We start from the raw sequence: 24,226 nt of genomic DNA on the forward strand, positions 1-24,226 counted from the left end.
CTGAGAATAACACAGTTTTTACTTTTGTGGCTTGTTAGGTATTTAAATTTTTTATGTAGTAAAACTTAAAACTGCATTTTGTTTGCTATCATTCTTTCTTAGGAATTTTCCTGAGCCAGTTCACAGTACAGTTGAGACACATCTGCCACTTTCTCCTTTAAGACAGCTTGGGATCATACACAGGCTATGATGTGCCTCTCTCCCTGAACCACCTCTATGTTTTCTTGATGCACATTTCTGGATGGTGTAGGAACCCTAATTCTATTAACATGGGGAGTTGCATTGTATTTATGATATTTAAATCTTTAGGCAGTATTTCAATCTTGAATCAGAATATCTGGGTTAGTTTTATCTCTGCTATTCATTGCTTAAAACATGAAGGAAAACCTCTTAGATGAATTATCTCTTTATACGTGAAATTTATTAATAATGTTAGTAACAAACCTCTCATTTTGCAAGGTTATTCTGAGAATTGAAAATAAGACTTAATATTATACTTAACCCATTTGGGGGCACTTAGTAACTACAAATATTATCTCATGCAATAATAACTCTTAGTATCTACAAATATTATCTCATGCAATAATAACTCTCTCACAGTAGCTCTATAAGGGGGCAACTACATGTTTGAGGAGATTGGACAGCATAATAACTGCCATCTCATAAATGGTCAGTGGTTGTGCTGGCATACACATCTGGCAGTGTGACTCTGGATCCTAGCTGTGGCCGTGCCATCACACGGCTTTTCTGTAAGTAGCACTGTTATTGTTATCGTCCACTGCCCTATACATTTATGATTTGCCTTCTCAGACAAAAGTTTAGTAATTTCAGAAACCTCTCAAGTCAAATCAGTTGTGAATTCAAATCCTGGAACTTGTTTTCCATTTTTATTTTAATTTAAAAAAGAGAAAGAAAGCAAATACAATGTCTGAACAAACATAATAACAAACCACCTTAGTGATTAAAAGAACAGAAGGCTGTGCAAACTTAGGGGACAATCATATGCTAAAATTCATGCATTTTGAGTTTATTTTGTTTATTATTGGAAGTTAGAGAATTCAATATCTTAACAATGAATACAACGCAGATATGATGTACAAAATACGTAAAGACAGTTTGGGGATTTAAGAGCCTTAATCTTTTTATCTATTTTAGGACTTTCTGGGACAAGTGTTTTGTACATTGGGGGAGATTGTTGGTTCACAGGGAAGTCGCCTGGAAAAGTCCATAGTGTAAGTATTTTTTTTTTTTAATTTTAGACGATGAAATGTTAACTTTTCATTTTTTAATGTGTGTTTTAAAATCTTGAGTTTTTTACTTTCAACAAATCATTTTGACGTTTTTGTAAAGGATAATTTGTATTTCAGCTGTCATATACCATGCTACAAACTGTTCACAAAATGAAATGAGAAAATTTAAGCAAGAAAATATGTTGTCTTCTTTTTGGTTTTAATATTATTTCTTAGATACAGTACTTTTTGAAGAAGAGATTTTACTTGTTTGGGCCAGAGAATGTATGTAGTACTACCTTTTATGTTTAATAAATGCATGTTTAGTGATTGAGATTTTAATAATAATTTTTACTAAAAAAATTGTCTGAAAAGAAGGCAATGTACAAATGTTAAGAAAAAGTGTTCACTAAGAATTATATTTTTCATATTCACCTTCAGTTATGGAAATAATGTTTCATTTCCAGATTAATTGTATAGGCTGATCTCTAGTTCCATATAAGACAGTAAACAAACTATAGACATTCTCCCTAATCTTCCCCTCTCCTCTTCATCCTTCTTCTCCCATCCTTAAATTTTGATGTTTTGGATTCAGTTAGCTGTTTTTAAACATCAAAAGATCTAGGAAGATCTAAGGCAACTGCAGACTGAACCACAGTGTCTAAAGATTTGGGGAGTTTTGAAGTCTCTATTTTCACCAATCTTTTAAGAATCTCAAACTCATAATATAATGATGTCAACACCCCTCAAATCTATTCACCTTTGACATCAAAAATTTAAATGATTCAAGTGTCATTCTCACATTCCCTGTATATAATGAAACTTTATACTTAATGTGTTTTCCTTAGCTTAATAAGAAGTCTATAAATTCTAGCTTCTTTTATTTAACTTGATTTTCTTAGAAAATTATTGTGGACTATCAGTAGGAAAGTTTTTGCATACCAGCTGACTTTTAAACATTCTTTTCACATGTAATTTGTTTTTATATCATTGTAGGATTTGGAAGGATTATAGGATTTGGTTCAAATATGTTTATGCTCACTTAAATAAACCAAATGATAAATAATCTCTAAAGAAAATATAAATATTTTTATTAAACATATGTAATTCTTATTCATTGTCTAGGTTGGTGAGGTAGGCCCATAAGCATTCTTAGAAAATTACAAAACACCCTTTCTTTTGCTAAAAAAAATAATCAGCATTATCTATTCAATGCCACCTTAACTGCTCCTTTTATATTCTTTGAGAGAAAACAAAAGAAGTAAAAAATGTAGAAATTTTATTTCGGAGTAACAGAACAGGGATTTTTAAGGAAATTTCACTCATATTTTTAAATTGCTAATTTTATTAAACAGTTTAATTTCATTTTATTTTTTCCATAAAAGGAAATCATAACTCATTTCAGAAAACTCTTAAATACCATAGAATTTTTCCCAGTGGAAAATCAGCTTTATATTAGTCTTCAGTACAGTTCAGTTCAGTTGCTCAGTCATGTCCAACTCTTTGTGACCCCATGGACTGCAGCACGCCAGGCTTCCCTGTCCATCAACTCTCAGAGCTTGCTCAAACTCATCTTCATCGAGCTGGTGATGCCATCCAACCCTCTCATCCTCTGTCACCCCCTTTTCCTCTGCCTTCAATCTTTCCCAGCATCAGGGTCTTTTCCAGTGAGTCAGTTCTTCGCATCAGGTGGCCAATGTACTGGAGTTTCAGCTTCACCATCAATCCTTCCAATGAATACTCAGGCCTGATTTCCATTAGGATTGATTGGTTTGATTTCCTTGCAGTCCAAGGAACTCTCAAGAGTCTTCAACACCACAGTTCAAAAGCATCAATTCTTCGGCTCTCAACTTTCTTTATAATCCAACTCTCACATCCATACATGACTACTGGAACAACCATAGCTTTGACTAGATGGAAACATGCAAAATATTAGTCTTGAAAGATAAATAATTAAAAATATTAGTCTTGAAACATGCAAAAAGTTGTTATTATATTGACTGGGATATGTGTTAAATAGAATGTAGTGTAAGATGTGGTCCTTATTCAACTAATTCAGTAAGTTCTACTACACAAGACCAACAGAAGCAAATTCACGCTATGGAGTAAAGATTCCTAGAGTAATGATTGGCAGAATATGCCAATTTTAAGGATTATTTGCCCACAATTGAGTCATAATGATTTTAAATAATCAGAAAGGATAAAATGCTCTTTAGATTTTTCTAAGCTTCTGCTGAGGCTGGGGTAGCACAAATGAGGCAAAACCTTGGAAACCTTTTCAGACAACATGTATCATTATAACTACATGTTTTGTTTCATCTATCGGATATTTTATAATTTAGGCAAGTTTATCATAAGTGTTAATATTATGCCTTATTGAAAAATATATAATTCATTCATTTTTTAAGTATGTGTAACTAACCTTATATTCAAAGTCTCCCTTTGGCTTTTTTGGGCAACCTTACCAGATACATTCACTTTAAGGAAAGGGCTTAAAGGTGGGCTTACTGTTAAAATTGTGGAAGATGTTTTAATTTTCTAAGTAAGTGTAGCTAGGCAAGTGTTAGTACTAAATGGGTAATGAAGTGTTGAGTTTGAGTATAGCAAATAAATTGGCTACCAAAAGAACCAAAGAAGAAACTATAAGAATTGTAGAATGGTAGCCTATTACATGAAGGAATTAAATTAGATACTTGAGATAAAGAGAACAGAGGAAAGAGATGAGAGGGTTCTGAGGAGATTAATCAGAAGTAGGACAGTACAACAGTACAAATGAATGCATTTAGCTTGCTAGTAGAAGGATGTTTTGGACTTATTCATCAAAGCATCAGGTAACATGTTCTCTCACCTGAGCAGTTACTCCAACCGAGGTGGATACTGGATTAGATAAAACACACAAAAAATATTTTGTAGTCACCCACCCTCTTGCTTGAGAAAATACTGGCTTTTATTAAAAACTCTGTGTGTGTGTATCTGTGCTCAGTCATGTATGATTGTTTGTAACCCTATGGGGTATAACACACCAGGCTCCTCTGTCTGTGGAATTTTCCAGGCAAGAGTACTGGAGTAAGTTGCCATTTCCTACTTCAGGGGATCTTCCTGACAGGAATCAAACCCATGTCTCTTGGGGCTCCTGCATTGGCAGGTGGATTCTTTTCCACTGTGCCACCTGGGAAGCTTTAAAAACTCTGGCTATGAGAAAGGTATTTGTCTAGAGAAAGGGGAACATGTGAATTAAAGAACCCGGTCCACTGGCCAAGCGTTCTGTCTTGGGGTCTTGGAAATTCAAGTGCTTTGAGAAAAGATATAGCTTCTATTCAAATGGCATGCCACCTCTTTACCTCAACTTAAAATGAAAAGCAATCTAAACTATTCATAGTTTTTGTTTGAAGGAGCATGGTTTGGTTGAGGACAAAAGTGAAATATTGCTTGCGTGGAAGCTGTATTGCTCATAGTGTCTAAGTAAGGCTTCATAGCAGCTGGTGCACACCACGGATGTGTCCAGATTCCACACATTCCTGCTGTCTCCTGATCAGTGCCACCTTTTTTCCATGTGTTTGACTATTTTGAACAAATCTAATGGACAAATGGTAGGGAGAGATGGGAAGGTTGGAAGATATGGCATCTCAGTGGAGAAGGGAATGGCTTTGGAAGAAAGGATAGAGCCAGGTTGGGTACTGGAGTTGATGAAAAGTCAGGGAAGTGTTTTCCCTGACAACTTCTAAAGATTTCTTGTTTTATCACATGATACCTAAGAATAGTGGAATAAATGAAAGCCTGGTAGAAATGATGAAGTTCATATTGGACAAATAGTATAGTGTATATTTAACATGCAGATCTTACATCTACTTCTCATAGTCCATTTTGCTTTCTCCCATCTTTCACCTCCATTGTGAACAGCTCTAGCATGACTTAGCTATCTAGGGCAAAGATAATATTGTAGGATGGTCATTAAAGATGTTTTCATGGTCTATTTCTCATAGCTGAAGATAGAGAATTTGTAAACTCTCCTGCAGCTATTACCTTTGGCAATTTAGTTCAAGAGTTAGACAATTTTTTTCTGTGTGGTTAGGTATAGGCTCAAGAATAGTAGCACAGGACACCTCCTGAGGCAGATAATCTACCTGCAATTGATACAAATGGCTCCTTGTGAACTTTAAAAGTCTTGTGTCCCATATATTATTTATCTTAAGTAACATCATCCAAATTATTTAGTGTTTTAGATTAGAGTTGTGTTTTCCAAATAGTATCTCATTTATATTCTGTTATTGAAAATATTCCCTTGTTTTCTTCTCTATAAATGGCCTAGTTTAAATTATTTTTGGCTAAGATATTGAGAAGAATGTCTGTCGCTTCTTAGTTGCAATTGTGTTATAATATACCTTCAGAGATGGCCTTTTTGAAAATGATGTTAAATATGAAATCTGGAATTTTAGTATGACCAGTGCCAAAGGACTGGAATTTTAGTATGACCAGTGCCAAGGGACTGAAATTTAGTAGAGCAGACATCCTCTTCCAACAACACAAGAGAAGACTCTACACATGGACATCGCCAGAGGCTCAATGCTGAAATCAGATTGACTATACTCTTTGCAGCTGAAGATGGAGAAGCTCTATACAGTCAGCCAAAACAAGACCAGAAGCTGACTGTGGCTCAGATCATGAACTCCTTAAGGCAAAATTCACACTTAAATTGAATTCAGTAGGGAAAATCACTAGTCCAATCAGTATTACCTCAGTCAAATCCCTTATAATTATACAATGGAAGTAAAAAACAGATTCAAGGGATTAGATCTGGTAGAGTGCCTGAAGAAATATGGAGGGAGGTTCAGGGCATTTTACAGGAGGCAGTGGTCAAAACCATCCAGAAGAAAAAGAAATACAAAAAGGCAAAATGCATGTCTCAGGTGACCTTACAAATGGCTGAGAAAAGAAGTTAAAGGCAAATGAGAAAAGGAAAGATATACCCATCTGAATACAGAGTTCCAAAGAGTAGCAAGGAGAGATAAGAAAGCCTTCCTAAGGGAACAATGCAAAGAAATAGAGGAAAATAATAGAATGGGAAAGACTAGAGATCTTTTCAAGAGATACCAAGGGAACATTTCATGCAAAGATGGGCACGATAAAGGACAGAAACGGTTTGGACCTAACAGAAACAAGATATTAAGAAGAGGTGGCAAGAATACACAGAAAAACTATACAAAAAAGATCTTCATGACACAAATAACCACGATGGTGTGATCACTCAGAGCCAGACATCTTGGAGTGTGAAGTCAAGTGGGCCTTAGAAAGCATTACCATGAACAAAGGTAGTAGAGGTGATGGAATTCCAACTGACTTATTTCAAATCCGAAAAGATCGTGCTGTTAAAGTGCTGCACTCAATATGCCACAAATCTGGAAAACTCAGCAGTGGCCATAGGACTGGAAAACCTCAGTATTCATTCCAGTCCCAAAGAAGGGCAATGCCAAATAATGTTCAAACTACCACACAATTGCACTCATTTCACATGCTAGCAAAGTAATGCTCAAAATTCACGAAGCCAGGCTTCAAAACTACATGAATGAAGAACTTCCAGATGTTTAAGCTGGATTTAGAAAAGGCAGAGGAACCAGAATCAAATTGCCAATGTCTGTTGGATCATAGAAAAAGCAAGTGAATTCCAGAAGGACACATGCTGCTTCTTCATTGACTACTCCAAATTCTTTGACTGTGTGGATGACAACAAACTGTGGAAAATTCTTAAAGAGATGGGCATACCATACCACCTTACCTGCCTCCTGAGAAACCTGTATGCAGGTCAAGAAGCATCAGTTAGAACTGGACATGGAACAATGGACTGGTTCCAAATTGGAAAAGGAGTACGTCTAGGCTGTATATTGTTACCCTGCTTATTTAACTTATATGAAGACTACATCATGTGAAATGCCAGGCTTTATGAAGCACAAGCTGAAATCAGGGTTCCTGGGAGAAATACCAGTAACCTCAGATATGCAGATGACACCACCCTTATTGCAGAAAGTGAAGAGGAGCCAAAGAGCTTCTTGATGAATATGAAAGGAGAGTGAAAAAGCTGGCTTACAACTCAACATTCAAAAAATGAAGATCATGTTATCTTGTCCCATCACTTCATGTCAAATAGACAGGGAAACAATGAAAACAGTGACAGACTTTATTTTCTTGGGTTCCAAAATCACTGCAGTTGGTGGCTGCAGCCACAAAATTAAAAGATGCCTGCTCCTTGGAATAAAAGCTAAGACCAGCCTAGGCAGAATATTAAAAAGCAAAGACATCCGTTTGTTGACAAAGGTCCATATAGAGTTGGACCATAAAGAAGACTGAGTGCTGGAAAATTGATGCTTTTGACTGTCAGTTTTAGAGAAGACTCTTGAGAGTCCCTTGTACAACAAAGAGCTCAAACCAGTCAATCCTGATTATTCGTTAGAAGGACTAACACTGAAGGTGAAACTCCAGTACTTTGGCCACTGATGTGAAGAGCTGACTCATTAGAAAAGACCCTGATGCTGGGAAAGATTGAAGGCAGGACAAAAAGAGGTTGACAGAGGATGAGATGGTTGGATGGCATCATTGACTCAATGGACATGAGTTTTGAGCAAGCTCTGGGAGATGGCAAAGGACAGGAAAGCCTGGCATGCTGCAGTCCATGGCGTGGCTAAGAGTAAGACATGACTGAGTGACTGAACAATGCTAGAGCTTTAAATTATTTATTATTAATCAAGACTTTGAAAATTGTTATGTTGACTACAAAGGAAAAATGGTTTCTTGGACATAGCTTGATAACCTATTAAATAATCAGAATTTGAATATAAACTTATCTATTCATTTTCTGTGTTTTAGTTACTACTGCCACTTTTGAAAGTAGATTTTTCTCATTTTTAATGAGAATAGAATTAATTGTTAGCATTTTATAGGAAATTTTATGTGGAATTTTAAAAAATTGATGTTGAAGAATTCATAGTATCTCACAATTTTCATAATTCCCAACAGTGTTTTCTGTTGGATTCATGTCTGAGCAAACCCATTTTTTACCTTTTTTTATATTCCATCCTACACTTTAATCTTTTCTGTGAACTCCTGAAGTGAGTCTTGTGCTGCTTAATTTATCTGCAACATTTGCTCTGTCTTCCTATGACTCATCAACTTCTCTCTTTACGTCATCCCTTTATTATGTACCATTAAACCCACTCAGCAGTGTGTTTTCTCATGCTGTGAGATTATAGCCAGTTTTCTTTAGAGAAATCTGTCAGAGAATCTCTATCTTTAGATATCTCATTCATGGTACTGCAAAACCTTCCAAAATACTAGAATCAGCACCAGTTTGATAATGATTGCCATTGTCTCCTCTGGAAGGAAAGCATTTACTATATTCATGATGTAATATAGCTGTTTGTTCCTGTTACTCACATCCAGACTTGACTGATTCCAAATGAAAGAATCAAGTAAAAAGGTAGTGACGAGTTGTGGTTAGAAAGAAGATTCTTACTCTGGGGAAGACTGGAAATTCCAGGGGTTATGGAATCATCTTTTGGCTACAGGGAAAGGTTATGTTCTTTGTAAGTTGACTATAGCAGCTTGTGATCTGGCAATGAGTAGAAAATAAAGGAGGAATCCAAGAGGGCTTCATGAGTATACTAAGAGGTGTGAAGAGTACAGAGATAGGAAATTGAAGGTAGGTGATAATTGGCAGAGTAGCTTTTAGTCCTCTGATTGATAATGGAATCTCAGTTCTAACATAGAGTTCCAAGTTAGAGCCCATTGTATACTTAAGTTCAACAGGAGAAATCTGGGAAGAGGAATAAACCAGAAGGAGAGCTTGGAAGTAAGGCAGAAGATTCAAATAAAAGAATAGGGCTTGAGGGAGACCTCAGAACCTTAAAGCATTGACTTAGAGATCTGGCTCAAATGTAGCCTTGCCCTGAATGCTATGCTGAGGCCGTGAGTGTATGTAAAGATCAAGAATCAACATGAGGAAGAAGGGAAGCACATAGAAAGATAGAAGAATGGTTAGTCTTAAAGGTGAGCCACATACAAATTTACAATAAAGCAGTGCATGTCTTTTTTGTGCAACTTTTGCATGTGAAAATGTAGTCAACTTGGGATGAAATTTTGACTTTAAAAGTCTTCTTGACTTTATTAAGTTCTCTAAAAATTAGATTGATACAGTTACTCTGTTTGGCTTATTTTGTTGGGGCTGGGAATCAGATGATGTTTTAAGTCCCAACTCTGCTACTTTCTATGTAATATTACAAAATTGATACATCTGTGTTTTATATATGTGTGTGTACATATATATATGTATATATATATGCATATATATATATATATATATATATATATATGGAAAGTTATGACCAACCTAGATAGCATAATAAAAAGCAGAGACATTACTTTGCCAACAAAGGTCTGTCTGGTCAAGGCTTTGGTTTTTCCACTGGTCGTGTATGGATGTGAGAGTTGGACTGTGAAGAAAGCTGAGTGCCAAAGAATTGATGCTTTTGAACTGTGGTGTTGGAGAAAACTATTGAGAGTCCCTTCGACTGCAAGAGATCCAACCAGTCCATCCTAAAGGAGATCAGTCCTCGGTGTTCATTGGAAGGACTGATGCTGAAACTGAAACTCCAGTACTTTGGCCACCTCATGCGAAGAGTTGACTCGTTGGAAAAGACCCTGATGCTGGGAGGGATTGGTGGCAGGAGGAGAAGGGGACAACAGAGGATGAGATGGCTGGATGGCATCACCAACTCTATGGACATGAGTTTGAGTAAACTCCGGCAGTTGGTAATGAACAGGGAGGCCTGGTGTGCTGTGATTCATGGAGTAGCAAAGAGTCAGACATGACTGAGCAACTGAACTGAACTGAACTGAACTGAACTGATATATATATATATATATATGTCACATTTTTAATATGAAGAATTTAGTCTATAGGTAAGTAAATAGCCACCATAGTGAAGTCGATAATACATAAACTTTGAGGGCTATCAGACCTGAGTTTCATAATTTATTAGGTATATAATTTGAGCAAATTACTTACAATTCCTGAGCTCCAGTTTCCTCATCTGAAACATATGAATAACACACTTTCAAAAGGATTGTTGTAAGAAGTAGCAATACTTAATATTATACATTTGTCATGGAGAACACTGGAATTTAATAAACACTTAATAGTGTTTATTATTAATGTTTTTGTCATTATTAAATATAGACAATATCTTTTAAGAAAAGTCTCTTAAATTGACTCACTCAATAATCTTCCTTCCTTGCTCCCTCATGGAGTTTGCCATTTAGTCATTAAAGAATAATGACAAACAATATAATTATGTATTGATATAAACTATGAAATGGAGAAAGGCGTGGCAACCCATTCCAGTATTCTTGCCTGGAGAATTCCATGAACAGAGAAACCTGATGGGCTTTCAGTCTATGGGGTCACAAAGAGTGAGACATGACTGAAAGGCTATAGCATACACTTAAGCTATGAAAATTAGGGTACAGACTGAAAAATAGGCTGTTTTTAATAATTTGAATTTATCATAGATGCAGTTGAAAAATTCATGACTTTTATGCAAAGATGTTCATTCACTTCTTTGTGGAAAAAGATTGTGGGTGGTTAAGAAAATTATCAGCTATTTAATTATTGATGAAATAATATAGTTTGGAGGTGACAAGTACTTCAGACTAAGAAGATAAGGAGAAATGAACAGGTTAAAAACATACTTTGAAGGCTGATTTTTTTCTTTTTTGGTCATGCAGGTTGTTTTTTAGAATGGGCTCTGTTTCTCAGGGCTTCCCTGGTGGCTCAGAGGTTAAAGCGTCTGCCTGCAATGCAGGAGACCCGGGTTTGAACCCTGGGTTGGGAAGATCCCCTGGAGAAGGAAATGGCAACCAACTCCAGTATTCTTGCCTGGGAAATCCCACGGACAGAGGAGCCTGGTGGCCTACAGTCCATGGTGTAGCAAAGAGTCAGACACGACTTCACTTCCACTTTCACTTTCTGTTTCTGAAAAAATGATGGAAAGAACATCATGTATGAAAAGTTAAATATTGGAGATTTATCCATTCCAAAGAACATTTTTTGCAACTTTTTTTTTTTGTGGTGAAAAACTATTTTTCAAATTGTGAAAAATGAGCATGGCTTAAGACTTTTCCACAAAAGTAATTTGTGACTGTATTCTGACCAGGTCTGAGCTATTGTTTTCATAAGTGTTATCTTAGTTCTCCATTGATTACTCATTATATCATCATAGCCTTGATTGTTGATAAGTTGATAGTCTTGGTTGAAGAGGAAGATTTCAAGGATGACTTAAAGATTTCTTATACAAGTAACTGAGTGGATGGATGTGCCATATTCTTACAAAGAAAGGATCATCCATTTCCAGGCTGAGTGGATGGGTGTACCATATTCCGACAAAAAGAAAATCATTCATTTCCAGGCTTATCACTGATCAGTAAGCTTTAGGAGTGATGGGTCATTTCAGCCTTCTGTTGTAGATGCTTGTGTTCACCTAGAGTATCAGTTCAGTTCAGTCACTCAGTCGTGTCTGACTCTTTGCGACCCCATGAATCGCAGCACGCCAGGCCTCCCTGTCCATCACTAGCTCCCAGAGATTAATCAAACTCATGTCCATCGAGTCGGTGATGCCATCTAGCCATCTCATCCTGTCAACCCCTTCTCCTCCTGCCCCCAATCACTCCCAGCATCAGGGTCTTTTCCAATGAGTGAACTCTTCACATGAGGTGGCCAAAGTATTGGAGTTTCAGCTTCAGCATCAGTCCTTCCAATGAGTATTCACTACTGATTTCCTTTAGGATGGACTGGTTGGGTCTCTTGCAGTTGAAGGGACTCTCAAGAGTCTTCTCCAACACCATAGTTTAAAAGCATCAATTCTTTAGTGCTCAGCTTTCTTTATAGTCCAACTCTCACATCCATACATGACTACTGGAAAAACCATAGCCTTGACTAGACAGATCTTTGTTTGCAAAATAACGTCTCTGCTTTTTAATATGCTGTCTAGGTTGATCATAATTTTTCTTCCAAGGAGTAAGCATCTTTTAATTTCATGGCTGCAGTCACCATCTGCAGTGGTTTTGGAGCCCCAAAAATAAATTCTGCCACTGTTTCCACTGTTTCCCCGTCTATTTGCCGTGAAGTGATGGGACTGGATGCCATGATCTTAGTTTTCTGAGTGTTGAGCTTTAAGCCAACTTTTTCACTCTCCTCTTTCACTTTAATCAAGAGGCTCTTTAGTTCTTCTTCACTTTCTGCTATAAGGGTGGTGTCATCTGCATATCTGAGGTTATTTATATTTCTTCCAGAAATCTTGATTCCAGCGTGTGCTTCATCCATCCCAGTGATTCACATGATGTACTCTGCATATAATTTAAATAAGCATGGTGACAATATACAGCCTTGCGTACTCTTTTTCCTGTTTGGAACCAGTCTGTTGTTCCATATCCAGTTCTAACTGTTGCTTCCTGACCTGCACACAGGTTTCTCAAGAGGCAGTTCAGGTGGTCTGGTATTCCCATCTCTTTCAGAATTTTCCACAATTTATTGTGATCCACACAGTCAAAGGCTTTGGTGTAGTCAATAAAGCAGAAATAGATGATTTTCTGGAATTACCTTGCTTTTCTATGATCCAGAAGATGTTGGCAATGTGATCTCTGGTTGCTCTGCCTTTTCTAAATCCAGCTTGAACATCTGGAAGCTCATGGATCATGTATTGTTGAAGCCTGGCTGGAGAATTTTGAGCATTACTAGGGTGTTCATATTTCAGATCAGTTCAGTCACTCCGTCGTGTCTGACTCTTTGTGACCCCATGAACCGCAGCACACCAGGCCTCCCTGTCCATTACCAACTGCCAGAGTTTACTGAAACATGTCCATCGAGTCGGTGATGCCATCCAGCCATCTCATCCTTTGTCGTCCCCTTCTCCTCCTGCCCCCAATCCCTCCCAGCATCAGGTCTTTTCCAATGAGTCAACTCTTCACAGGAGGTGGCCAAAATATTGGAGTTTCAGCTTCAGTATCAGTCCTTCCAATGAACACTGAGTTTGATCACATTTAGGATGGACTGGTTGGATCTCCTTGCAGTCCAAGGGACTCTCAAGAGTCTTCTCCAACACCACAATTCAAAAGCATCAATTCTTTGGTGCTCAACTTTCTTCACAGTCCAACTCTCACATCCATACATGACCGCTGGAAAAACCATAGCCTTGACTATATGGACCTTTGTTAGTAAAGTAATGTCTCTAACAGAATGTGGTCCACTGGAGAAGGGAATGGCAAACTGCTTCAGTATTCTTGCCTTGAGAACCCCATGAACAGTATGAAAAGGCAAAATGATAGGATACTGAAAGAGGAACTCCCCAGGTCGGTAGGTGTTCAATATGCTACTGGAGATCAGTGGAAAAATAACTCCAGAAAGAATGAAGGGATGGAGCCGAAGCAAAGCAATACCCAGTTGTTGATGTGACTGGTTATAGAAGCAAGGTCCGGTGCTGTAAAGAGCAATACTGCATAGGAACCTGGAATGTTAGGTCAATGAATCAAGGCAAGTTGGAAGTGGTCAAACAGGAGATGGCAAGAGTGAACATTGACATTCTAGGAATTAGCAAACTAAAATGGACTGGAATGGGTGAATTTAACTCAGAATTATACCTACGACTGTGGGCAGGAATCCATTAGAAGAAATGGTGTAGCCATCATGGTCAACAAAAGAGTCCGAAATGCAATACTTGGATGCAATCTCAAAAATGCCAGAATGATCTCTGTTCGTTTCCAAGGCAAACCACTTATTATCACGGTAATCCAAGCCTATGCCCAACCAGTAACCCTGAAGAAGCTGGAGTTGAATGGTTCTATGAAGACCTACAAGACCTTTTAGAACTGACACCCAAAATAGATGTCCTTTTCGTTATAGGGGCTGTAATGCAAAAGTAGGAAGTCAAGAGATGCCTGGAGTAACAGGCAAATTTGACCTTGGAGTACGGAATGAATCAGGGAAAAGGCTAATGGAGTTTTGGCAAGAGAACGCACAGGTTATAGCAAACACCTTCATCCAATCATACAAGAGAAGACTCTACACATGGACATCACTAGATGGTCAACACCGAAATCAGATTGATTATATTCTTTGCAGCCAAAGATGGAGAAACTCTATACAGTCAGCAAAAACAAGACTGGGAGCTGACTGTGGCTCAGATCATGAACTCCTTATTGCCAAATTCTGACTTAAACTGAAGAGAGTAGGGGTAACCACTAGACCATTCAGGTATGACCTAAATCAAATCCATTATGATTATATGGTGGAAGTGACACAGATTCAAAGGATTAGATCTGATAGACAGAGTGCCTGAAGAACTATGGAGGTTCATTACATTGTACAGGAGACAGGGATCAAGACCATCCCCATGGAAAAGAAATGCAAAAAGGTAAAATGGCTGTCTGAGGAGGCCTTACAAATAGCTGTGAAAAGAAGAGAAGCGAAAAGCAAAGGAGAAAAGGAAAGATATTCCCATTTGAATGCAGAGTTGCAAAGAATAGCAAGGAGAGATAAGAAAGCCTTCCTCAGCAATCAGTGCAAAGAAATAGAGGAAAACAACAGAATGGGAAAGACTAGAGATCTCTTTCAAGAAAATTAGAGATACCAAGGGAACATTTCATGCAAAGATGGGCTCCATATAGGACAGAAATGGTTTGGACCTAAGAGAAGCAGAAGATATTAAGAAGAGGTGGCAAGAATACACAGAACTGTACAAAAAAGATCTTCACGACCCAGATAATCACAGTGGTGTGATCACTCACCTACAGCCAGACATCCTGGAATGTGAAGTCAAGTGGACCTTAGGAAAGCATCACTACAAACAAAGCTAGTAGAGGTGATGGAATTCCAGTTGAGCTATTTCAAATCCTGAAAGATGATGCTGTGAAAGTGCTGCACGCAATACACCAGCAAATTTGGAAAACTCAGCAGTGACCACAGGAGTGGAAAAGAGTGTTCTTATTTAGTTATTAGTTATTCTTCCAGCTTATGCATACAGTAATTTCTGTTATAGCACCATTATGAGGTTCATCAGAGGATGCACTGAAACAAGGACTCTGGTGAAACTAATATACAAATAAAGGTTGAATATACTCATCTGATATACCCATCTGAATGCAGATTTCCAAAAAATATAAGAAAGATATATATAAGGAGATATAAGAAAGCATTCCTAAGTAAACAAATCAAGGAAATACAGGAAAACAATAGAATGGAAAAGACAAGAGATCAAATTAGAGATACCAAGGAGATATTTCATACAAAGATGGGCACAATATAGAACAGAAACAGTATGGACCTAACAGAAGCAGAAGATACTAAGAACCATGATACATGCAGGTTCTTCAGCATGCTGGTGCAAAGCACCTGAACAACCTTCTACAATTCAATCAAGAGGCTGACTACTTCCGTCTCCCACCCCTTTCTTCATGTAACAGCTGTGAAAAGACTTTAAAATAAGCCACTGTACCCTCTGTATGGTAGAGATCTGTTGTATCTTGTAAATAAAAGAATTCAATAAATGTTGGACTGAATTTTCCAGACAAACAGTTACATTATTATGCTTCTTTTTTGTTAAGTTCACTAAATGTCTGTTTTGCACACTTCGAACTTTGCTTCTTAGGATTTAGAATTTTTAGATTATATTGTTTCTACATATGGTGTTTTACTGTATTACAAATGCAAAGTATACTTTTAGCAGTATTAGCAACATAATGGTTATATAGGTAGACGGATAGATCTAGTTTATCACAAGCAAATTTTTGAAAAAATTTTTGACAAACGTGATTTTTTAATTTTTTATTTATTTGAAAGTTTTTTTTTAATTGGAGTACAGTTGATTTACAATGTCTTAGAGGTTTCAGGTGTATAGCAACGTGAATCAGTTATACATGTACATATACCCATGCTTTTTAGATTCTTTTTCTGTGTTTGATATTAAGAGTTAGGATTGCACCATTGCAGTATAACTAAATAGTACTGTAGAAATAGAAGAAAACATAAAATGAATTTATTCAAAAGGAAGATGCTTTAAAAATGGAAATAGTGGGTTATGAAAAATAAAAATGGAAAGAATGATAACGAACAGCATGAGAACAATATTAAAAAGAAGAAAATAGAAAGTATCTCCTAGGATTTTTTATACACAGTATCATGTCATCTACAAAGAGCAACAGTTTTTATTGTTCCATCCCAATTTGGATTCCTTTATTTGTTTTCTTGTCTGATTATTTTTTTCCCTTCTATTATCTCTGGGTTTTGTTTGTTCTTTATTTTATAGTTGCTTTACACATAAAGTTACATTCTTTACTTAAGGTTTTTTTCTTGCTTTACAAGATAGGTTTGTATTAATATAAACTTCCTTCTTATAACTGCTTTTATTGTGCCAATAGATTTTGGAGTATTGTGTTTCCATTTATATTCATCTCCAGCTATTTTTTGATGAACTTTTTATTTCTTCAGTCAACCACTGGTTGTTTAGTCACATGTTTAGACTCCACGTGTTTGTTTCTTTCTTTCTTTTTGTAGTTGATTAACATCTTAGGAATCAGTGAACTAAAATGGACAGGAATTGGTGAGTTTAATTCAGATGACCATTATATCCACCACTGTGGGCAAGAATCCCTTAGTAGAAATGGAGTAACCCTCATAGTGAACAGAGGAGTCCAAAATGCAGCACTTCCATGCAGTCTCAATAACGATATAATGATCTTGGTTTGTATCCAAGGCAGTCCATTCAGCATCACAGTAGTCTAAGTCTATGCGCCAACCACTAATGCTGAACAAGCTGAGATTGACCAGTTATAGGAAGACCTACAAGACCTTCTAGAAGTATCATCAAAAAAAAAAGAAAAAGAATATGTTCTTTTCATTATAGGGGATTGGAATGCAAAAGTAGGTAGTCAGGTGATACCTGGAGTAACAGGGAAGCTTGGCCTTGGAGTAGAAAGTGATTTGTACTTGGATTTGCCATTGGAGTACAAAATAAATTTCTAAATTCAGTGAATAAACTATGTTCAACTTATCCATAGCATTAATATTTTCAGAGGTATCAATCAAAAGCCCTCTACTAACAATTCGTATTTAAATAGGATACCTACAAACCTGGCTGACCTGAAACCGGCTTGTAATAAGAAAAACAAGTAATTTTTCTCAGGCCTATAGGTGATCAAATTAAATGGTATAGAGTCCATTTATAAAACATGTATAATTAAAGGACAAGTTTTCATCTTTCACTTAGAACTCAAGACTTAACAGAAGCAGAAGAGATTAAGAAAAGGTGAAAAGAATACACAGAAGAACTATACAGAAAAGATCTTAATGACCTGGATAACCAGGCGTCCTGAAGTGTGAAGTCAACTGACACCTTAGGAAGATTACTTTAAGCAAAGATAGTTGCGGTGATGGAATTCCAGCTGAGCTATTTAAAATCCTAAGAGGTGGTGCTGCTAAAGTGCTGCCCTCAATATGTCAGCCAATTTGGAAAACTCAGCAGTGGCCACAGGACTGGAAAAGCTCAGTGTTCATTCTAGTCCCAAAGAAGGGCAATGCCAAAGATGTTCAAATTATCATTCAGTTACACTCATTTCATATGCTAGTAAGGCCATGCTCAAAGTTTTCCAAGCAAGGCTTTAGCATTACATGAACTGAGAACTTTGAGATGTACAAGCTGGCTTTAGAAGAGGTAGAGGAAGTGGAGATCAAATTGCCAGCGTTCGTCGTATCATAGAGAAACAAGGGAATTCTAGAAAATCATCTACTCTGCTTCATTGACTATGTTAAAGACTTTGACTGTGTGGATCACAAAATAGCTGTGAAAAATATTAAAGAAATGGGAATACCAGACCACCATACCTGTCTCCTGAGAAACCTGTACAAATCAGTTAGATCCGGACATGGAACAACTGACTAGTTTAAAACTGGGAAAGGAGAATGTCAAGGCTAATATATTGTCATTCTGGTTATTTAACTTCTATGCGGAGTACTTCATGTGAAATGCTGAGCTGGATATATCACATGCTGAAATCAAGATTTCTGGGAGAAATATCAACAACCTCAGATATGTAGATGAGGTTGCATTATAGTGGTATATGACACTATAATGGCACTATAATGGCAGAAAGTAAAGAGGAACTAAAGAGCCTCTTGATCAGGGTGAAAGAGGAGAGTGAAAAAGCTGGCTTAAAACTCAACATTAAGGAAAGTAAGATCATGGTATCTGATCCCATCACTTCATGGCAAATCGAAGGGGGGAAAGTGAAAACAGTGACCAATTTTATTTTCTTGGGCTCCAAAATCACTGCAGATAGTGTCTGCAGTCATGAAGTTAAAAGTCACTTGATCCTTGGAAAGAAAGCTATGACAAACCTAGACAGCTTATTAAAAAGCAGAGACATTTTTTTTGCTGACAAAATTCTGTTAAGTCAAAGCTATGGTTCAGTAGTCGTACAAATTTGAGAGTTGAACTGTAAAGAAGGCTAAGCATTGAAGAATAAATGCTTTCAAATTTTTGTGCTACAGAAGACTCTTGAGATTCCCTTGCACTGCAAGGAGATCACACCAGTCAATCCTAAAGGAAATCAACCCTGAATATTTATTGGAGTGACTGATGCTGAAGCTGAATTTCTGATTCTTTGGCCACCTGATATCAAGAGCCAACTCACTGGAAAAGACTCTGATGCTGGGAGAGATTGAAGGCAAAAGGAGAAGGGACCAGCAGAAGTTGAGATGTTTAGATAGCATCATCAACTCAACGGGCATGAATCTGAGGAAATTCTTGGAGATAGTGAAAGATAGGGAAGCCTAGTGGCTGCAGTCCATGGGGTCATAAAGAGTCAGACATGACTTAGTGACAGAACAGTGTTCTGATTGATGTGAGGTAATACCTCATTGTAATTTTGATTTGTGTTTATCTAATGATTAGTGGATAAGGAAATCTTATACTTAGTGGATAAAGAAATGGAGAAGGAAATGGCAACCCACTCCAGTGCTCTTGCCTGGAAAATCCCATCGATGGAGGGAAGAGCCTGGTAGCCTATGGGGTTGCAAAGAGTCAGACACGACTGAGCGACTTCACTTTCACTTTGAATAATTAGTGATGTTGAGCATCTTTTCATGTTATTTTTGACTGTCTCTGTGTTGGAGAAATATCTATTTAGATCCTTTGCCCTATTTTGTTTAGGTTGTTTACTTATTTGATACTGAGTTGTTTGAGCTATTTGTGTATTTTGGAGATTAATGCCTTGTCAGTCACTTTGTTTGCATATATTTTATTTTATTTTTTGATCTACCTCTAGAATAGTGATAATAAAAATTTAAAAATGGGACCTAATTAAGTTTAAAGGCTTTTGAACCTCAAAGGAAACAGCAAACAGAATGAATGTGCCTTTCTTATAAGCATGTTCTTTTATAGAATCATAGTTCAATAATCAAAATCAGGAAACTTTGCAAGAAAATAATGAAGTTATATACTCCACATTCTATATTCAAATTACACCAGTTGTCCCAATTTTTATAGCTATCATTCTCTAGTCTAGAATTTTAGTCAAAAATTGTACATTGAGTTTAGTTGTCCTAATTTTTGTCACTTTTAACCTAGAATACTCAGCCTGGTTTTCTTTTTATACGTTGCCTTGTTTTGAATAAGAATTTTAGCTTTACAAAAATGTTGAGAAAATTCTGCAGCGAATTTTGCATATTCCTCACCCACTTTCCTTTAATATTCATATTTTGCATTGTGTGTGTATGTTCTTAGCTTAGTCGTGCCCAATTCTTTGCAACCCCATAGACTTGTTACAAACCAGGCTCCTGTGTCCATGGAATTCTCCATGTGAGAATACTGGAGTGGGTAACCATTACCATCTCTGGGGGAATCTTCCTAATCTAGGAATCAAACCCAGGTCTCCTGCATTGCAGGCAATTTCTTTACCCTCTGAACCACCAGGGAACCCCATATTTTACATTACTGTGGTATGTTTGTCACAATATACCGATGTTGCTACACTTCCCTCATAGCTCAGTTGGTAAAGAATCTGCCTGCAATGCAGGAGACTGGGGTTCCATTCTTGGGTCAGGAACATCCTCTGGAGAAGGAAATGGCAACCCACTCCAGTATTTTTGCCTGGAGAGTCCCATGGACAGAGGAGCCTGGCAGTCTATAGTCCATGGGGTTGTAAGAGTCGGATGTGACTTAGCAACTAAACCAGCCTACAGACTTTATTAGAGTTTCACTTGTTTTTCCATGAATGTCATTTTTCTATATCAGAATTCACTTCAAGATTCCTTTTTCCATGTAGTCATCCTCTACTATTCTCTGTTATGTGACAATTTCTTAGTCTTTCCATGATTTGGGTATCTTTGGCAGTTTGAGGAGTATTAGTCAGGTATTTTGTAGAATGTTTTTCAAATTGGGATTGTCTAATATTTTCAATATGTCTAGATTGTGGTTATAAACTTGAAGGGCAAGATTACAGTGGTGTAATGCCCTTCTTATTGCATCATATCAGTGTTACATGATATCAATGTGGCTTATCACTGGTGATTGTCAGCACTGATCACTGACCAGTGTGGTGCATACCAGGGTAAAATTGCTCAACATAATGGTGTATCTGTCCTTTTGTTTGTACAGTCAGTTCTTAATGTATTTTGCATAGATGCATGTAATACTGAGATTATTGTATTTTCCTAATCAATTGAACCTTTTATTATTGTACAGTGATGACTTTCAGATATGTTTACCAATAATGTAGATACACTGGTTTGCATTAGTCATTTTTGTTTCCTTTAGTGTAACTTTCCATTTTTTGAATTTTCTAAATCTTTAAATTTTAATGTCTTCTAAATAGCTATGTATGAATTTTATTCTTTATACAGAATGACAGTTTGTTTTTAATCTGCAGAATTTAGTTCACCAGCTTCCCTGGTGGCTCAGTGGTAAAGAATCCACCTGCAATGCAGGAGTTGTGAGTTTGATACCTGTTGGGATCATCTTGTCAGGAAGATCCCGTGAAGAAGGAAATGGCAACTCACTCAAGTATTCCTGCCTGGGAAGTCCCATCAACAGAGGAGGCTGGCGGGCTACGGTCCTATGAACAGAGGAGCCTGGCAGTCACAAAAGAGTCAGACATGACTTAGCAGCTAAACAATAGCAGCGACAGCAACATTTATTTTATTAATGTGTATTTTTGTAACTGTTGCTCTGGATTTAACTTGATCACTTATTTAGTGCTTCTCACGTGCTCCACTATTTTTTCTTTAGTGTCTTTGGAATTGCTTATATTTTTAAAACATCATTCCACAATCTTCCTTATCTTTTAGATATAAAGTCCTTAAGAATTTTAGTTTCCTAGAAATTTGTAAATATTTTTATGTAACTTATCAAATTCTATTCACTTTAAAGCATCTTGTACTTTCTTCCTGAATAATAAAAGTACATCAGGGGACTTTAACCTAAATTCTCAGCTTCCTGATCAATGCTATCATCATTTGCATTTGTTATTTAAGTTTTTTAATATTACTATTATTGACTTATTGATAATATTAAGATATTAAGTAAATATTTATTAACTTTTTGCATATTTACAACTTCCCTTGTTATTTCTTCATTCATCTCATGTTTGGTTATTCTCCTTCATCTTTCAGAAATTCCTGAACAAAGGTGCTTGCCTATGTTTTTGTTGGTTTTTAGTTGCTAAGTCGTGTCTGACTCTATTGTGACCCCATGGACTATTGCCCTCCAGATTCCTCTGTCCGTGGGGTATCCTAGACAAGAGTTCTAGAGTGGGTTGCCATTTCCTTCTCCAAGGGATCTTCCCAACCTAGGGATTGAACTTAGATCTTCTGCATAGTGAGGCGGATTCTTTACCACTAAGCCACCACAGAAGCCCATTCTTGGCTATAAATTCACTGAATTCTATTTTGTTTAAAAATAGCTGAGGTTCATACTTGCTCTTAAAAGAGATATATACAGTCCTAGGGTAACAGTTATTTTCTTTTGAAACCATTCAAGAAACTTTTTCAATTGTCTTTTATCTTCCAATGCTTCTTCTCAGTAGTCAGCTCTAGTAGTCCTATTTTTTCTCCATATATTCTTGATTATTTTTATTGTTCTTTGCTAGTTCCTCATATTTCCCTTCTTCTCTTTATGTTTTAGGTATAGTATACATACTTACAAGCTTCCCAGGTGGTGCTAATGGTAAAGAACCTGCCTGCCAATGCAGGAGGCATAAGAGACCCAGGTTCCATCCCTGGGTTGGGAAGATCCTCTGGAGGAGGGCATGGCAACCCACTCCAGTATTCTTGCCTGGAGAATCCCATGAACAGAGGAGCCTGGCAGGCTACAGTCCATAGGGTCACAGGGTCTGACAGGACTGGATGTCATGTATATTATGCATAGTATTTTTAGCGATTAAGTCTGCTTTCTCTGGAGACTCTAGAATATGGAACATTTTTTCTTTAGGGTTTTGAGATATTTTTAAATGTGCTCACATGTATTTTTACACTTTAATGTGATAGTATTTTGAGATGTAGTTTGGATGCAAACCCTTCCACAGAGATTTTTCATTTACCAAGTAACTGTGATCACTTGAATTAAGCTGAATTCTCCGTTTGAAGTTTGTCACTACTCTAGTAGTGAAAATTAAGATAGCAAGCCTGATTGAGGTCTGAATTATTATTAGACATTTTTTCTATTTAATTAATCACTGCATTTTAAGGCATGGATTTATTTTGTAGATCCTGTCAAGGAGAATGTTTATGTCTAATTCATGCTACAATCAGGCAATATAGTTATTGTGATCCAAGCTTTATGCTGTGAAATTGTTTATTTATTGAATTTCCTACCTTGTGAGTCCTTCCTCACCTTTTGGCGGGGAGGAGGGTTCTCATTTTTATGCCCTAAGGAACCAAAAAAAACAAGCTTAAGAGTAAACACTCTAGGGTTTACTTCTGTTCATTTTTCTGGCTTTACGTCTTCAGTTTCTGTTTGGTCCTTACTTATTTTGATAGGTTTTCAGAGCATTTATAAATACTATTTGCAAATTTTATTCAGCATTTTAAATTATTTTCAGGTAGATGTTCAGTCAAGATGCTTTAGTTTGCCATAATATTGAAAGTATAAATCTTGTGATTCACAGAGAAAGGAATTTTTTTAAAAAACTTCAGTGGTATTACAAAAATTAACTGATTACTGATGATGGAAGGATACTAAAAATGATGTTTTTTTTACTCTAAGAAAAAATGTGCAAGGATAAAGTAACTTATCTTATAGTCATAAAGATCTGGAGAAAATGTCACATGCAAACTGGCATAGATTATTGGAGATGAATCATATTTTTTAAGACAAAAACACTCATTTTATTCTAATTCAATAACCTGTAGTTCCCTAGAAAAGCAGAAGAGTGTGGACTATGATTTGTGATAGGAAAAAAGAAGCATGAAGTATACCTTTAGATCATTAGGATTAGTCTTTGAAAGATTCCCTCAGGTAAAGCAGGGAACTATGAACATACCTTGCATTCTACTAGTACACTTTGCTTTTGGTGTCAGCAAGAAGTTTTTGAGCATAGATATTATATGCCATAGACATGTAGAGAGAAAATTGTGTGGAAGTGTTGCTTTGCATCATTTTGCTTATGTATTATATATTTTCCTAAAACAATGTTATTGTTTATCTGTTATTAACAGATATTTAAATCTGTTGGTTTACAAGGAATTTATAGGATGAATTTTGCTCTTATAGACTTTATAATCAACTTGAGGAAAGAGGGTTAAAAACATGGGGTTGTAATAATTTAGCAAAAATTAAATTGTAAACTTATAGAACTGGCTTTAAGTGCAATAGAAATGCAGAGAAGGCCAAGTTTTGTGTGAGGTTGACTGGGATAAAGTTTCCTGGAACAAGTAAAACTTCATCTGGAGATGTATGGAGTTTGAG

General features: G+C 36.7%; 1 protein-coding gene across 2 annotated transcripts in view; it reads left to right on the forward strand.

Moving 5' to 3' along the window:
- CPNE8 (copine 8) overlaps positions 1–24,226 on the forward strand; it is a 261,900-nt gene that overhangs the window by 97,773 nt on the left and 139,901 nt on the right. For both annotated transcript variants that reach the window (XM_070454589.1, XM_070454590.1), the window contains one exon: positions 1,156–1,232. In XM_070454589.1, the coding sequence (XP_070310690.1) occupies positions 1,156–1,232 (77 nt within the window). The remainder of the gene's footprint in view (positions 1–1,155; positions 1,233–24,226) is intronic.

Source organism: Odocoileus virginianus, chromosome 24, assembly GCF_023699985.2.
Source record: "Odocoileus virginianus isolate 20LAN1187 ecotype Illinois chromosome 24, Ovbor_1.2, whole genome shotgun sequence".
Classification (NCBI taxonomy): Eukaryota; Metazoa; Chordata; class Mammalia; order Artiodactyla; family Cervidae; genus Odocoileus; species Odocoileus virginianus.